Source organism: Megalopta genalis, chromosome 13, assembly GCF_051020955.1.
Source record: "Megalopta genalis isolate 19385.01 chromosome 13, iyMegGena1_principal, whole genome shotgun sequence".
Taxonomy (NCBI): Eukaryota; Metazoa; Arthropoda; class Insecta; order Hymenoptera; family Halictidae; genus Megalopta; species Megalopta genalis.
The window spans coordinates 758,633-776,909 of NC_135025.1; the positions used below are offsets into that span (position 1 = coordinate 758,633).

The window sequence follows — 18,277 nt, forward strand, 5'->3', positions numbered from 1 at the left end:
CCACAGCTTTGGGGAAGTTCAGGATGTTTCACGCTTTGCTCCACATGTATCTATAATTACTTTTTCCGTATGGTTTTCGTTCATGGTTTATTTTACCGGGTTGATCGTAAAGCCTCGAATATAAGTGGTGATATCGTGCACAGCGTTTGAAATTACTCGAATCGTTTCGAATAAATATCTGTCTAAAATAATTATTAGCTTCTATGTTGAAACCATTTGAATCGATACGATGATTATTATAAAACGACCTTTTTGTATCGATTACGATAGTTAGGATAAAGTGCCGTAGTGCGAGTAGCTCTCCTAATACGAGATCGTATCTTGTTTTCGTTCCCGAGTGTCGCATCGACACTTCTTTGTTATGTATTAACCCTTTGCACTCGAGTGGAAAGAAAAATTATTTTCGAGTGCAAAGGGTTAAACGCGTATCTACTTGTAATAAAAGCATTTTAATTCGAAAATTCTGAATTTTAAGAAAATCATACCAGTCATCGTTACGCTGTAGGTAGTTCCTGGATTAAGCAAAGCGGGAACTTTGACTTGTTACGTTCGCGCCTGCAAGACGCATACATTTTCGCAATTCATTCTGCAGTTTCTTGTGTTCTACTTGTCTCCAAGTGTTTATACGGTTATGTATTCAGTGTTCGCGCATTTATGCCTTTGGCTACGTAGAACCGCCTTCCGCATGCATGGAGATGCTTGTTTCACCGCTCGTCGTGACAACAATCGCGCTGATGAACGTAGCTTTCGTATTGATTTTCAAATAACGAATGTAATCGAGTTGCCATCCTGATGAGTACATTCACTCGTTATTCGACACGGTGTGTCGTTACAAAATTCTGCACGAATTTTCGCAGCTCCGTATTGAAGAACAAAAAATCCGTAGTTTATAATCGCGAATTGGAAACGTAGTCGACTGAATTCACCGTGATTGAAAACGCGATGTTCGTTGTCGTCTTCGACGCCGTAATTAACCGTTTCGCCTCGTAATTGTCGGGAACTTGATTAGATCATCGATCAAAACAGATCTAGCTTTCGTCCGATAAGCGATCGTAGAACTTCCTTGCCGGTTTACAAGTGAACCATGCGGACGCGATTGCTTGCGCCGTTCGGCAAGTTAAATTTGAATTAAAAGGAGTTTATTTCCTTGCAAACCATATTGACTTTGCCGCGAACTTTCTTGATTGCTGTGCTGTTTGGTAAACAGCTCCGAATTGGAAAAATAGCAAACTCTGAGAATGGGCGAATTGAAACGCGGTGTACCCACCTTTAAAGGACCACTGGTGAAAGTAAACGACTCGAGTTTGTCGCGCGTTCTACGATTATTTAACACGGCGAGCGAATCTTAACCATTAAACGTTTCAAGCTTGCAATTAGTATTACACTTGGAGTGAATTTTCGTGTTTTCATTAACACTAAACCTACCTAAACGTGCGATAAAATTTCATGATTTCTTGTCGCGGATAGCCGTCACGGTTCGACTAAAATTGCAATAAGGAAATTGTTTGTACTCCTTCGAGTTCGCTGTCTCTCCACCGTTAAACAAACCCGTCACAGGCCTTCCATGTTGTTGCAAACATGATCTGCCTCGGGCAAGTGCAAGATGCAAATTTCCTGTGTACTGTACATAGCCGATGGACGATGCAGGAACATCGAGAAATTGCAAGTTCATTACGGACACGTGTCCGAGCACTAATCGCGAATAAGTTTAGCTTGCCCTAATGCAGAACTCCATATTATCGATTAATAATCATCGTCACAATCGAGAAATTGTAAAATGTAAGAAATAATTTATACATGTGCAGGAAAGAGCCTACGGAAACATCGTATGTGCAAACATACTTTTACACACTGCTGGACGAAATGATAAGGCACCTCAATATTTTTGGGTATGAGCGCCTATTTGTACATACATATGTATATATGGAAAATGAATACACAATAAAATAAGGTAACAGTTTTGAGGTAATATGTGAAGAAATTAAATAGATCGTTCGATCCACTTGTTATTTATACAAAAACAAAATGAAATTTTGTGTGGAACAAATGATAAAGCACTTTGAATATGAAATAACAAAAGCATTAAAATAAAATAAAATTACACGGTTTGTTGAAGTTTTCATGGACGGATCACCTAAGGCGTGTGTGCCAGTTGCTTTATAGGTGTGTATGTGTAGCATTTAAACGGTCATCGGGGAACAATACGCGCGACTGGACTCTGGAGGCGTAGCCCTCGCGATCGTTATGTTGCGTGCTGGTTAATTCCGAGCCATGCTATAGAGACGATATTTCGCAGGGTCATATTTTTCAACATTTTGAGTAAATAGCATTTCTATGAAGTTCAAATGAACGTATTCTTTTAAATGCTTTTACTACTCTGAAAAAGATTACAATTATTGGTTGAACAAATTTCAGCACATTTCTCGAATGTTCTTTGACGAGCTTGTCGAGTTTGGAATTAAGATACTCGATATTATTCTTTAAAAAACTTGAGTAACATTGTGTTGTAATCAAAAGATCAAATTAGGGTGATCCCCTAAGTACTATGTCCCGGTGAAAGAGACGAGGAAGACGCGTAGAATACAAATGTGCCTAATATGAACGAATACCATGATACGGTCTCCTCATTTCCAAAGAAACGAAAATGCTAACAAGGGAATTTCGGTAACCAGAAAGTTCCAATTTATTTTAAACGTGGCAGGTTTGTAGGAGATCCAAAGAAAAGTATCGAGCATGTTTTGGCCCTTTTTCGGCTCTCTGGGGTAAAACCACCGTTTGAATGAAGATAGGGGTTACCCCATTTCCCACTACATCCATAATACTAGAAGTATCGAGCGATCAAAATGAATGAATTCCTTCTTCATTATATGCATAAATAGCAGAGACCAGAACCAAAAAGAGATAAAATTGAAGTACAACTATTAAAAGTTGCTTGAAATAATTTTGGTTACCAATAACCGTTATAAATGACGGAAATGATTTTTGCTCTACCAATGATCGTTCAGAAATTGTTTTTTTGTTACAAATAACAATTATCAGTGACGAGGATGTTAATTAATTCCAGGTAACCAACATAATTGAGAGATGAAAACAGTTCTTAATTAGGAATAATCATTACGGAGAGCCAGAATTAATATATCGGTTACGAATAACCATTATCGATAATGAAAATTTTATTTTGTAAGACATTAGAATGTATGTATTGAAATAATGAACAGATGAAACAAGCTTTTATTTCACTTCTGTTTCTTGCAATTAAATGAGAAAACTTTTGTTTTGTATAAAAATCCACACCCTATTTATTAAAATAATTCTGAAAGAGAACTCTCTTCCTAATTCAGACAAGTGCATTAACCATGCAAATTTATACAACACGTACCTTTCGTTATCGAAAATCTTTCGGCATACCGAAAAGTATATTTCACATGTCCTATTTCGCCCACTCTAATGGTATAACGGCTGCAATGGCGGCGGAGTGGAACGTCCAAATGTCTAATAATTGAACAAATAATCGATACGTGTTACGGAGTGGTATCAAATGATCTTTCCATCAATTGCACGTGAATGCCAGAAATGCATTAAACGTGAGAATGCATCGAACAGGTCAGATATGTCAAACGGAATTGAAAATTAAACATAAATTGCCGTGTATTAGGACAAATACGGGAGAAGCAAATAGTTGCGAGAAGAATAACAGAGTATATTCAATTTACAATTGAATACAAAAAAGTGTATAGCCTCGTAACTTTACAATAAACTCAAACAACATAAACACGATCAATGGATATTATTTAGTGCTATTGTTACGCAATAGTTTCGCGCTTAATTGTCATTTTCGAAGATCAAAGATAGCAGAAATGATATTAAACGCGTTCGGATTACGTTGAATGAAACCGTAAAATTTACGATTACCTTAAAAGAGAGTCGAAATTATTATTTCAATTTATTTCTAGAAACAAAATTAAATACGAGGACACGATAGCTTCGGTGAAACAGGAATGCGAAGATATTTTGAAGATATCACGAGAAACTGCAGAGAAACAATTTCATGAACTAATCGAGCTGTACAATGGAACTAGAGAGAAGGTACATTAAAAGCTTTATTAAATCCTGTGCCTTTACTGCCCTAGATGCAGCAAAAATATCATGTACAGGTTAAAGTACTTGAAGCTATTACATGTAGTAATTACTTCTATAGGGACAAAATTACGTACATTTCCATAGTACATATATGTTCCTACAGATCTTATTACATCGAATGAAATTGCTTCATCGAAATCAAACACACCATAAAGTGTTCACATTTCCGGTGAGAAACATTTGTTTACGATCATTGCCTCGTTTCATTGTATCTAGACCAGTAAATACAAAAGATATATGAAATTTCTTCGGTAGTATCATGACGGCGGCTCAAAAAGTTTCGAACGCAATACCGGTGCCTACATGCATCGTAAACCAACATCAAAGCACTTTTTTAATTGATATGCATTCACTCTGACGTTGTAGCCAGCTTTTTTTACAGACAATGCCTCGTAAAAAGTGCAGCCTTTGAAAATGTCGCTTTTCAGATACGCGAAATCGAACTTGTCACCTTTTCGTTGCCTCTTGCATATTCAGCGTTCAGGCGAAATTCCAGGCGAACTCGGATGTACACTTTCACGTGTCTGCCCCACGGTTTTCATTGTCGCGCTTCCTACCCCTTCCCGCCTGTTTGCGATTCCTTCATTAACCCTGGAACTTGCATTTAATGTGTAATCACGCATCTAATAAGGGAGTTTTCCATTTTAATTTGCGAACACTGTTGTATTAAATAGCTGAAAAATTATGTTTTGTAAGAGCTCTTCGATCTTATTGCGATAAAGAATATAAGTTTTCTTATATTTTAATACTCTTTCTATTTACCTGCGGTGTTATAATAATCTTCTTCGTATTCAAGATCAACGGTTGACAATTTCTTACAAAATTGCTAGAAAACGACAACTCTTACAAGCCAACAAACTATTTGTTAACGATGTAAGAATCTCTTCCGAAATTATTATATAAAAGAGAATTATATCGAGCTTTTCTTAAATGTTGCTCATTTATTGAAAAGCCAGTTAAACAGCTTATTTGGTAAATGAAGTATCACGAAGGTAGTTTTTATTCTTTATAGGAAATTTTGGAGCGATGCTTTTTGAAATCGATGAATGTTAAATAAATGTTCGAGATAATATTAAGTAAATATTTATTAATATCTTCATTGAAAAATAAATGTGCTAGAATTGGATACTTCTTTAAATTTACAGAGTTTCTTTAGATATAAATTAACATAAGCTACGGCGGTTGACCTACCGAACTTCCCGCGACTTCGATAAAGTTCGCTTCGTGCTTGATGCAGATCGGTCGTTCCATTTGCAAAGCAGCTAGGCGAACAGAAGTCTCGACTGTTCCGCGTGATTAATTGGGGGAGGTGTCTCACTAATCCCTGAACTTTTCTCTTACCCCATCCACGTTTCTTCGTATCGATCTCATCTTTCTTCTTTTTCCCTTTCTTCGCTCGGCCCGCGATGTCCTCCTGTGCTTGCGGCAATTTTCTAACAGAACGCCATCCGCGTAAAACGAAGTTAACGCGAAAGTTTTATGACCGTCGGGCATTAACGGGATCCAGATCTAGCTTGACCTCGTCTTCTGGACGCAGTACTACGTGCCATCGTCCTTGGTCCGATGCAAACCTTAGATTGAGGAAAGTAAAGGTGTCGCGATGAAGGCTGTTAAAGCGTTAATGGCCTGTCGCTGAAATTCATCAGCCTCTGAGGTGGTTGGTGGTCAAGTTTCGGAACGTTGCCCCGCTTGTCTGGAATATGTGACGCTACAACGAGCACTTTGCAACGACCCACGGTGGTATCTTCGCTCAAAAAGTTCGTCATAATTCATAAATTCGTATCGAGCTTCATTATGAAATCGACACTTTTATATTTTGGTTGGCCGTAAGTTCGAATGTGATATGAAAATTGCAAAATTTAAAATTAAAGATCAGACGTCATTGACGTTAGTATTATTTTTATCGTATTTTTCTAAATATCGATATTTTTCCGATATTTGGCTATAATTATTGTATAATTAGAATATAAAATTTAACACACATTGTCAATGCATGACTTTCGCTTTGAGTTACTGTTCTTGCTTGCATAAATGCATTTTGTAAATGCACACGTGGAATATAATTATTTACATTACTGATTCCTCAATGATTTTGATGAAAGAACTTTCATCGAGAGAATTTCTTTGCCTGGCTTCTTGTTCCAAGTACTGTCTTCCCTAAATTTGATATTAAATGAATAGTATTGGAAATATTTTTCTCACTAAATTTTATTTTATGTCCCCTTCACGCGTTTTAGTCACTGTCGCGCAACACTCGCCAGGAAAACGTAGAGGCATTCATTTTCCAATCGAGGTCACAATAGTCATGTTTGAAAGAAGGCTGGTACATTCGAACAAACGATTGGTTTTATGGATTCAAACAGCATACACATTTGTATTTCTGCTTTCATTGGTTTCAGGTCGATTTACGTTCAAAGTTGACATTCCATGCACCTGGTATGCTCAAATTTGTGGACAAACAGTCAATAATTGATGTACAAAGCATCTTTATCGTATAAAAAGTCAGATCACTTTTTCGAGAACAGCAAATACGAAAATTTTGTTCCTTGTATGTTGTTTCTGATAATTAGTTTTAATGAGATTAAAACACAGAAGAAATACGAGTAGCATCTTTATACATATATGTATAGCGTATATCAATTTTTAAAAGAGAAAATAAAATTAAAATATTTTCCTAAAATAAGTAGATTGTCGAATAGTATATAATATATAATAATTAATAGGTTCTATTATACGAGACTTTCTCACGCTGAATTTTTAATAGATGTTGCGCGTTCGTTAAGGAAAACCAATTACACTTTGGTACTAAACTAAAATTCAATTTCCTTCGCGAATGTATTTTCCATAAAATTCTATGTAAATTTATACAGATTTCTAACAATTTCCTCAAACTATAATCCCACAAAGTTCTGCAGGGTACGCAGTTATAATAAACGTAGCTGGATCTATTTTTCCATGTAGCAGCATGTACTTCGTTATTGTATCTTGTAACGCAATTTTGGTCGGTGAGATTAAACTTTCATCTTCTCAATAAGGTGATCCGACTAGAGGAAGAGATGGGGACGTATCAAAGCTGTCGACGCGAGCACGAAAACCGTACTTTCGAGCTAGCTAACCTACTTGAAACTTTAAACCGTTTCGACGTGGATGTCAGCTCTGTCTGTCAACTTGTGGCAGAAGGTAAGTATTATCCGCCACTTTCAGATTCCTTCATGTAAGGCAAATGTATCCTCTTGGAATAGCTTTGAAGAACTTGACCGAACCAGGAAACTTATTCGAAGGAAGTATGAAGAGCCTGAGACACCTCACTTGGACCATACAAGAACGGACGGATCAAACAGGACTGGTATTGTTACAAAAGCAGAATGCTGTTTTGAAAGAGGTCGTGAAGTGTCTCAAGAAAAAGGTTAGCTTTTCCTTACATTTATAAACGCCATCGTAAATAATAATCCAGCTCCACTCAGAATTAATATCCAGATATAAAATTTTTTTCATTTTAGTCTCTATTTTCAATAAGGAACTATTTATAGTGATTACGATATATATATACACTGTTTCGAAACGGTATAACACTATTTGCAATAAACATTCTGCCGCGAGATATATTTTGAAAATAATCTGAATTAGTGAAATTAACACGTTCAAGTAAAAAGAAACAGAACAACTAACAAAGGAATAAAATAATGCACTGTTCTTTGACTTTTGCTAATTTTATAAGACAGCAAGGACAAATATTAGAAAATACGGGTTTGTTTACTTTTGCGCACACTATTTTTACTGATATAATACCATATAGGGGAATGTCGTACAAAATCGGTTATGCGGGTCGAACCGAATAGGGTAGACCGATGACATTTGCAACACTTTAATTTTAAAACTCGTATTTACAACGATAATTACTGTAAGTACTTACCTATACAATTTGCTAAGAAAGCACTTGTATCACAGGTTTAAAGCGGCAAGGAAAGTTAGCTTTTAAGTACCGAAAAGTTATTTGCTTCCTTATACAGATTCATATTTTGTATTTACCTAAATATCATAAACGAGTGTGTTCCAAATGTTATTTTACATTATACAATGTATATCTGAGATCTCTGAGATATTTAACATGTTAGAATCGTGATCGGTCTCCCCTACTACTGTTTTTCGAAGATAAGAGCTGCGATATGCAGTTCTGGTATAATATTACATTCCAAAACGATCTCGCGACAGTTTGAGATTAGTCACAGACTAAAATACATTGTCGTTCTTCGTAGTGCGTAATTTAAAAATTCGGAGGTGTAAAACTTCAGTCTCGTGCTCGTGACTTATCTTTTTTACTAAAATTCAATTTGATACATATCGTTGGATTTGTTTTTTTTTTACAAATACCATTCTCGGCACCATTACGTTTGCCTCATCTGGTGTTTTCTTATAGAATTGTGAATAACAGAAATATTTAAATATTTACGTTCAAATGTAAATGTCCTGCATTTAACCTTTTTACGAGAACTTCTAAGGTTTTAAACGTTTTATCACGACTTTTAAGTTTGTTATTAAATAAATAAATATGACTTAGGTCCAAGTGCATTTTATGGATACGAAATTGTGACTCATACAACATAAACTTCACCTGATCGTGTAAAACCGTTCAAATAGTTGCAGGCGCAACAAGAATTGTGTAACGAAATCCCAGAAAGAGAATCTGAACATGAGAATTGTTCCACTTCTCATGAAATGGAAACGAATTCAAAAAGCTGTAATGAAAACTCTCTGAGAAGGTTCGCGATTGCCGAGAACCATACCGAAAGTGAAAATTTACAGAAATCAACAATGGCAAAAGCTGAAAATAATGAATTTACTGGTGAATATAAACCGATGCACGCGTGCGATCGTGTATTCTGCATACAATCGCATTCAAATGGCCAGTCATACGAAGAATACATTTTCAAATTGTCGATCAATAGGGAAATTAAACTGAAATGTCCGGTTATATTAGATGATACTGAGAAAATCGTTCGAATGGAATTCATCGACAACGAAGCCGAATACGATAATGCACCGTTAGAACGAATTATAATATTCTTTAAAAATATACACGCATCTGTGAACGTCAAACAAACCGGTATACCCTGTAGTACGCAAACGACAAGATTGAGAACATCGAACAGGTCGACGCAAACAGCAGTAGTAGGAATAAAATCGTTTCTACGTCTGAACGCTGGGAACACGGTGAGTAAACAAATCTATAAATTCATTGTTTGAATTGTAAAATGTGTGAAAAAGTTATTTGAATTGATAAAAAGTTATGAAGTAATGAAGCATTTTTGTTAAAAGAATCATAACAACTATCAGCTGAATATTTTCATCAATCTTGTATTTATAAAATTCACAATTCATAAGTATTTAAATATTTGCATCTTTTCTATGAACTGTAAAATGTATTACATATATGAACCTTTGTGTATGTTATTATCCATCATTAGTAGTCATATATTGCAGGCAGTCATATAAATTGCCAGATCAATGACAATATATAAGATAGTAAGTAAAGATGATTCAGACAGAAGTTCTAACATTTTTAAAAATTTTATGGACTGGTCAATTGTGTTATTAAAACTTACAGCTTTAATAATACATGATAAAAATCAGATATTTCATTTAAGAAACTTTTGTTGACCTTAATTCCTCCATTCAAGATCAACTGTCTGGCTGTCCAAAAGAATTTTTAAAATATTAAAAAAAGATGCTTTTTTTAGATATTTGACTTTTGGAAGACGTATATTATTAGTATAATTTATGAAATATACATTTTCGAATATCTCGACAACCAGCCTAAGCAATCTTTACAAGTTAGGTGAAAATTGTTTAGAATGTTGACCTTGACAACATGTATTAAGGTCAAGAGCACTTTTGTAAATATTGAGTTGTTCGAAAATTAATAATTTCATTTTTTTATCAACAGAGGCATTAGTACTGTAACTTTGTGAGAAAAAACCGTAATGACTTAATTCAGCCCTCGAATTAAAGGGCAAAGTCTGAACTTTATGATGCTACGAACGGCATGACCGAAAAAATATTTTGCAGTTCCACAGACTGCGTTAAACTTTACACTTTTTCGGTATCACTAACAGGATACTGCAGTCGTGAGATTTAAAATTAGAATATTAGATAATTTTTTAAGAAATTATGTTTTTAGGATAGCTAAATTACTGATTACTGCACTCGACAGCAAAATTAAAGAAAAAAAAAAACAAAATTACTTTCCGAACAATCCAATAATTTCCATGTTTTCATTTTAATTTTTCGTATGAAACGCAACTATGGTATTAATCATAAAAATATTGTTAAACAGATAATTGTTTAGATACTTATATTTCATATAATACTCTTAAAAACGTACATCAATTTCTCTAGAATGATCGGTACAAAATGTAAAAATTTTTCGAATTAAACAGATGCTCAATAGCGAAAAACGTGCGATAGAGAGGAGTCTCTGCAATTTGGAACGAACTGTCAACACCCTAAAATTCAACGCTTTGGATCAAGCTCGAACTATGATCGACAAGGATACACAATTATCGTGGAAACAGTGAATTGTTCGATTGGATCCAGGTGTTGAGTCGATAATTCTATGCATAGCGATACCTATCATTCTGGGAGGTGCAGAAATGCCTAACATTACAATGATATTCGTAACGTGTAACAGTATTCAGCTAGGTTTTGAGTAATCGTAATAATACTTTAGCTATTTAATTGTACGTAAAAAAATACCGCTACGAGCAACTGGTAAAGACAATCGCGCATTTAGAAAGATATTAATTGTTAGGTTAACAATCGTTTAAAAATGTTATTTGGATAAATTTTCCAAGATAACAATGCTCGCGCCATGTGCATACATTGTCGATGCACAATGTGTACATAGTTGTATGTTTAACCGCATTTAAAAGTTTAATAATAATCACACTAGTTTGAATAAGAATTTGAATATGCTTTATTTGAATTTTATCAAAGATAGAAGTGCAGCCTACTATATTCACATATGTCAATGAATCAGTTTTTAATCAATATCAAAAAACACTTATTTCGCTAAAATCGAAGTGCGACATCATTGCTGATACGTACGTGCAAAATTGATTAAAAATGTAAAATGCAATCCGTGGAAAAATACATACATGTGCAAACTTTAGAAGTTAAACATTTGGTACAGTTCGTTCGCATGTACAATTCGTTAACATTCGGTTGATCGTTCTGTATCCAAGTTGACATTAGAAAAAGACAAAAAATATTAATAATTAATTTATATTCTCTTTAAATAACAATGAAAACCTGATTCGTAATAAACTACATCTTATAATTATATTTATTTGACTTGGCAAATAAAATAAATATTTTCAGCATGCTCTAGAAATCTTAATTATTTAACGTGTTAATTCTCAAATCTTAGAAAGACAATATCAGAAACAGGCAATGGCTTGCATTCGACCATGGAGTAAAATACTTTTAAAAAACACGATATTTAAAAGGATGCAAGAAAACGCGCTATTACGTTAAAATACAATAAAAGATTGGAGGAATGTTATATACATACGAATACGTATGCACTCTTAACCCTGCTCTTTCCCTTTCTCTCCCTCTCTCTTGCGTGCTAACTCTTTTTTCTCGCTCTCTTACTCTCGCATTTTCTTTGTTCCTTCGCTAATATTCTATATTTTTTGTTATCAAAAAGATTTAAAATTCATTGCTAGATACTTATTTATACCTAAGCTATCCTCCTTCTGTCGATTGTTTTTTTGAGTATACAATAAATTGTTTCTAGAAAAGAAAACAAGTTTTCTTCGGCAGCTCTTATTTATCTTTTCTGTTTCTTATGTCTGTTTGAGAATGTTCGATTGTATTCGATGTGGTGGGCCTGGCACTAGGAATTCGCATTCCTAGTGATACTCTGAACAACTCGCTGTCCCCACCAAGCTTCAAGATTGAATGGTTCAAAATCTTTCAATACAAAAACAACACAAGTTATTTAAACCATAAGTACACTAGAAAATAATAAATAATTTAAATATTGTTAACCTTTCAACTGTGGATTAGGTTCTCGTTCCTGATAATACGTAACCGATGCCCCATTTCTATAATTAGAAGAATTACTGTGTGGTTGATTGTGGCACATATCTAACTCTCTGGACACTGAATTCCAGGCTGTAACAATAAAATTTCAATGTATAAACTATTTACAAATTGAATCCAAAACACTCCACCGATACACATAATACTTACAATCATAAATATATTTAATTAGATCAAAATGTTGAGCTACAGTTTCAGACTGATGTCGCGGTGGGATCGAAGATGGTCTTTTTCCGTTCATCGCCGTCATCTGTGATCTTCCGCTATAAATAAAATATTCCACTTCAATCACAAAAATTCAAAGAACTTATAATACACCAGAATTAAAATGCAGAAAATTCATTCCACGCTGTAAGAATGCCGAGTTATAACTACGTTGGAGCTATATAGTTCATCGAATCTATTTTAAGATTTAACGATCTTATAAAAGTTAAAATAAACTTATCTTCGCAATATGCGAAGACAAGAGAGTCGGTATTCAACTAAACTTTTCCAACTACGAGAGTTTATAAAACGCGAAGAGAATTGGGACGCGAACAAAATCAAAATATTTATTAGAATTCATTTATAAGGTGTCCAAGAGTCCATACAACAGAAGAAACTAGAAACCATTTTATTGAAACGCAACTAGAAACATAACCTACAATTTCGAACAATAATATTACATATAGCATGATATGTTATACCATATATACATATTTTGCAATCAACAAGTACTTGAAACAGGATTAGAAGAAAAGGGATTTATAATTAGGCTAAAATAGTTTCATCCGATTTCGCTACGCAAGGGGCTCTATCTCTCTTGTCAGAAGCCACGTAGTATGCGTCTGTAATCTAGAATTTCTGATACCGATTAAGATATCCTCATAAAAACAGCTTCTGTTAACGCTATCAATCGGGTATATCGACGCGAATATTATTACAGAAAATCTGAAATTTTCTAAATCGCTACTAAATGCGTTCGCCGATTCAACGAATGCGAAATAAAATAATGATACGAAGGCTACTTTAAATTAAAGAGAAATTGTCAGTGGAAAAGATGGCGGTTCATGCATGACTGTTAATGGAATGCTGTCTGATTCCCGCCTCTTTCTCCCTCTACCTATTCAATACTGTTGCTTCTTCGATGCTCAGGTAAATTGAACGATTGGCAGTTTGCCAAAAATAAACGTCGGTCAACCTATGTCGTAAACATTTTCATGTATAACAACGATTCGAATGTAACGACACGCAGAGACGCGGGAACGAAGAAAGTAAATTTCATATTCATAGATATACATACCTCATTTTCGCCGTTTTGCAATGACCTTTAGCAACGACACGACGTTGGGACTGCAGCTTCGCGATTCAGTTTCCAACTCGTTTCCCACGAATGCCCGCAAGGGTGGTATTTGGGAATACAAAAATTCCTGAAGCTCTGACAAGAGCGAGCGTTTGTTTCCCGTAACAGCTGCAGCAAGCTTTCTTCGAGGAGAACTGTCAACAATAATCGCGTGAACACAATGCTCAAATGATAACGTAGGGAACGTTAGCCGAGTCGGTAAGATATATTTGCGCCACAGACTTGAGATCCCGACAGATATTGTATGCAACGCGTTTTCCGGCCTCGGGATCTAAATTACCGACTCTGTAGAAAATGCTGCGGTACGATAGCGGACTCTACATAAAGGAAACGGTCAGCTATCGAACTACTATTTTGAAAATTTTAATTCGCGTATTTTCTAATTACAATCTTCATACATATATACCACCGGATTGGTCAAATATATCAATCGAAGGGATCTATAGAACAGAAGTATGATTTTTTTATATTTTCAGTTTATAAATAATATTAAGGAGTCTACCGAAGTTAACCGAAGCAGATTGACTGCGATTCAAAATTTAGTTGAAATGGACAGCGCGTGTTTATTGAAACAGAATCGCGGACTAGAGACCGAGCAAGGATGACTGAGATTAACTTACCCTGACTAACCGAAGACAAGACACAAGACACAAGACACCAATGACTAAAAGAAGAATCAGTTTCGAGTTTTTATACCGTTTCACGGACAGAAGACTAGAAACTGATTGGCCAGCAACGCGATGGTAGGGGGTGTAAAAGTGACGTAGCACCCAGTGCCGCAGGTAGCAAGAAATCCCGGACGAGCGACCGAAGGGATGCGACCCTGTCATAAATGAAGAAAATGCTGCCGATGAGGTGTGCATTATTCGAAAGTGCAGAAATAACTTTATTGCCGGAAAGAAGACGGCTCGAAAGAATCATAAATTTAGAAATTGCAATTAAGAATGCTACGGCTCTACGAAATTGAAAGCCTTAACGAGCGTGATCCTTTGTCGATTGCACGTCGTTCGTTGAAGGACCGTTAATTCGTCTCGCTGAGCCGAAGGTTCCCCGTAAATAAACTGTATTTTAGGGATTGAAGAAAGGTAGTCCGTCCCGGAGAAAGTTAGGCGGACACAGCAGGAAAATTCCGTTGAAGGACGGAACAGACGGCACAAATCAAATAATAGCAGCTTGCTTCGTCAGTCGAGTTTGAGAAATGAGTAAAAATGAAATATACAGAATTGTTTTTTCCTCGTGTTCTTATATATATATATATATATATATATATATATATATATATATATATATATATATATTCTTAATTTTTTCTTTAAAATATATAATATTCTTAAATCATTTTGTTAACATTATTACAACAGTATCTATTCTTGATTGCATTTTAAGAAATGTAGGTAGTCAGAAACGCGTAACTTTTGTCACTGCTTATGGATGTAATTAAAATAACAACTGACTCATTTCATTAATTAACCCTTTTAGAAGTGAACTGTTTAGGAATAAGTATTGGATGCTGGTGATGGAGTAAAGTAATGTATAATTTTAGTGATAATTATATTGAATCGTACTTTGTACAATTTAAATAAGTAAATGTTTTTTTTTCAAAAAGCAAAGCAAGTTAACAATAAGCTTAAAGATATTAAAAATACTGTGTCATTTGTTAGCAAGTAAGTATCGAATATTTAATATCAAACTACAATGAAATATGAAGCATCGCATACATAACAGGAAAGTGACGGCTTATCGAGGGTGAAAAAAAACCATGACATACATTTACATTAATTTATTTGTCTCACGATACAAGACAGATCGTACATATGTTTTGGTGATTGTAAAAGGTTGAAAAAAGCAAATAGAGTTCGATTGGATTCGATGCACGAGATTATATCGAGATTCGGACAGACGACTTTTCGAGAGATCACCGTATTCTTCTGTAATTTCATGTTTTTCTTTTTTTTTTTTTAACAATTACCGTGATATTTCGTATTCTTTCTCCAGGGTGTTCGATATTCAAGCTTACATAACTCTTGACCCTTAGGTTCCTCTTCTTTTTTTTTTCTTCGTACATACTTGTAAACGTGAATAAGACGCGCATTATATCGTGCAGTAGAATAATTGACGGGTGTGCGTTTTTGTCATGTTTATTTCCGGTTCGATTTCGAAGCTACAAGTTTCATCATTCGGGTATGGTGATCGCCAATGTCGATTTTTGTTTCCTCTGTGTAACACATGTTCGAACGACAGTCTTGGTTTCTCCCTTTGGTGAAGCGACTTGGCCGATTTCTTCAATTTCGAATTTTCTCGAATATCCCTGGTCTGGTACCCGTTGAATTTCCGTCGAAATGATTAGCGTGGTTCACCGATAAATCTTCCGGGCGAAGAAGCCGTGTCATCGTCGTGCCGATAGATCGGAAAAGCTCTAGAAAGACTTCAGATTGTACGAGCAAATCAAACACGAATACCTGCAGTAGAGACATAAGGGTACACCTCACTTCGTATTGATTAATTATAACACTTGCGTTTTCGTTTTCTTCGATCGTTTCCGATCGTCTCCTTACGTACACATGCAACGAGATTCTCGTTTATCTTACGACTTCTGATTCTCGCCCCTTTCACTTCTTCTATATTTTTTCTTCTTTTTTTTGGCGTTTTTGTTTTTCGTAAACGTCGATCGAAATCCGTCGTGCAGATGGCGAAAGGGCTCGCGTGTGATAGAATAGTTCGATCGTGATCGAAGAAGTGACAGACGACGGTGAAAAGATAGAAATAGACTGTTAGCCAATGAGAAATAAGAAAAATATCGTATATTGACTCTGCTGAGTTGATCTGTATCCGTCGAAGCGATGCGAATCGGCGATGATCTCGTTTCACTTCGGCATGCAATCGATGGACGTTTCGAGATTCAATGATCCACTGTGTGTATGTGTGTGTGTTAAACGTTACTTTCGTTCTCGTTTTCCAAAGAATTATGATTTCCCGTGGGCGTGTTCGTATGTCACGACCGTTTAGCATTGCTTCAAGTTTCGACGGTCTCGACGATTTCATCGTTTTTTACAGTATTTTTTTTTATTATTCCTTTTAAAACATTTATCCTTAGATACATCACATCGACTGACTGGAACATCGCTCCTCTATTTCCCCCCCGCGGTTCTTTGGTTCGTTCTTGACACAAAAATAGCTTTGGATATATGTTTCCTTTTTTTCTTTTTCGTTCTCGTTTGATTTCGTTTTAGCCTCCCTGAATCTGTTTTGTTTTTTTTTTATTTTTAAACATGTATTCTGCTTTTAGTTTTCTTTAGTTTACCAACACCTATTACATTCAACACGATTTACACAGACGAGAAAGGAAGATCTCCCGTGAGAAAAATCCGGCGAGCATTTCAGAAGAAATTGGGGGATCGGCGAGCTTTTCTGTAAGGGAATGGATTTCGTTTTCTGTCCATTCGCCCTCGTTTCTCCCCATCGAAGAGTAGGATCCAATCACCCGCGATCGCTACGAACAATCCTTTCGTTCGCGGCGATCACGGCTTTACGTTTGGGCGAATCGTTGCCTTTGTCTCTTCACGAAGTCGATGGCCATCCTGTCGCCGACTCTTGTCTCCAAAATTTGAAGAATTGGATGATCTGAAATGACAGAGTAATCGGTATGATGGGTATTTTTAAAGAAATGCACAGGGTGGTGTACTTAAATCCGGCCACGTAAACTTTTAGTTACGGTTTATGTGTTGAACTTTCTCGGATCGAAGCACGCATAAGCTAATGTTGATAGCAGTTGAATAAGTCGATGCGTAGAAAGCGTACGAAAGTCAATTTTTTTCATGATAAATTTAGTCTACTATGAAAAGGAGTAAAATCGCGCGTGATAACAGTGTTTTAGCTTACTTCGATTTTTTTGGTGCATAAGGGGTAATTCGGTCGGCTTGAGGCCGTGGAAATTGTCAATGCTTGCGTTTGTATCTGCCACGCCTGGTATCGTACTGAGTCCTAAGAATGCTTCGCCCGCGAAGTCATTCGGTTTGATGACATCGTGGTCCATCACCGTAAAAAGTACCATAGCATCCGGACTTTGACACTGCCCCACTGTTACAGAGCTGTAAAATATATTAGTATCTTAATTAGTATCATAATATAACCAGTATCTTAACAGTTTTGTACGATTCGACATGCGGAACTCCACTCGTTCTCATAAACTTGAAAAAACTCACAACTCGAAACTCTCCCCGAATATTGGGTGCAGTGTCTTCTTCTTCACGTTGGTTTGCTGTTCAGCACAATGCTCGAAGACTCTTCGCGGCAACAGCTCGATTATCACGAACGGATCGCTGAAACCGTTCGGATCCAACGGAATCACATCCCTGGCATTTTTCACTTCCACCCAAAGAGAATCGTGATTGAGGTATGCCATCACTGTCAGAACACCGTACTCTGTAGAGACGGTGTTCATTTGGTCCTAAAAAAAACACGCCCAGTCAGAAAAATCCTTTACAATTGAAAATCACTCTGCGCAGGTGTTTACGATTCTATTCATATCATTCCAAATACATATCGACAGAAAGAAGTAAAAGCAGTTCTCAAAAATTTTCATTCAATTTTGTGCTCCAAAAAATCCACAATGATTAAGTTGTACTTCCAAACTTAATTAACGAAGAGTTTGTACAATGACTAAGATATTTGCAAGACTTTCTTGTAATA

General features: G+C 35.8%; 3 protein-coding genes across 6 annotated transcripts in view; 1 reads left to right on the plus strand and 2 right to left on the minus strand.

The window, feature by feature from the left end:
- Positions 1–8,126: 8,126 nt before the first annotated feature.
- LOC117228406 (uncharacterized) lies at positions 8,127–11,519 on the plus strand. The gene is made up of 2 exons (XM_033484139.2): positions 8,127–9,351; positions 10,578–11,519. Exons 1-2 carry the CDS (start codon positions 8,857–8,859, stop codon positions 10,713–10,715), a joined length of 633 nt encoding a protein of 210 aa, XP_033340030.2. The 5' UTR covers positions 8,127–8,856; the 3' UTR covers positions 10,716–11,519.
- LOC117228482 (mapk-regulated corepressor-interacting protein 1) lies at positions 10,476–14,227 on the minus strand. The gene is made up of 5 exons (XM_033484258.2): positions 14,209–14,227; positions 13,529–13,722; positions 12,397–12,509; positions 12,193–12,318; positions 10,476–12,114 (listed from the first exon to the last, which is right to left on the minus strand). Exons 2-5 carry the CDS (start codon positions 13,531–13,533, stop codon positions 12,038–12,040), a joined length of 321 nt encoding a protein of 106 aa, XP_033340149.1. The 5' UTR covers positions 13,534–13,722; positions 14,209–14,227; the 3' UTR covers positions 10,476–12,037.
- A 1,126-nt stretch (positions 14,228–15,353) lies between these two features.
- unc-13-4A (BAI1 associated protein 3) overlaps positions 15,354–18,277 on the minus strand; it is a 96,917-nt gene continuing 93,993 nt past the window's right edge. For all 4 annotated transcript variants that reach the window (XM_076526161.1, XM_076526160.1, XM_076526158.1 and 1 more), the window contains 3 exons: positions 17,791–18,035; positions 17,468–17,676; positions 15,354–17,209 (listed from right to left, as the gene is read on the minus strand). In XM_076526161.1, the coding sequence (XP_076382276.1) occupies positions 17,115–17,209; positions 17,468–17,676; positions 17,791–18,035 (549 nt within the window). In that variant the 3' untranslated portion in view covers positions 15,354–17,114. The remainder of the gene's footprint in view (positions 17,210–17,467; positions 17,677–17,790; positions 18,036–18,277) is intronic.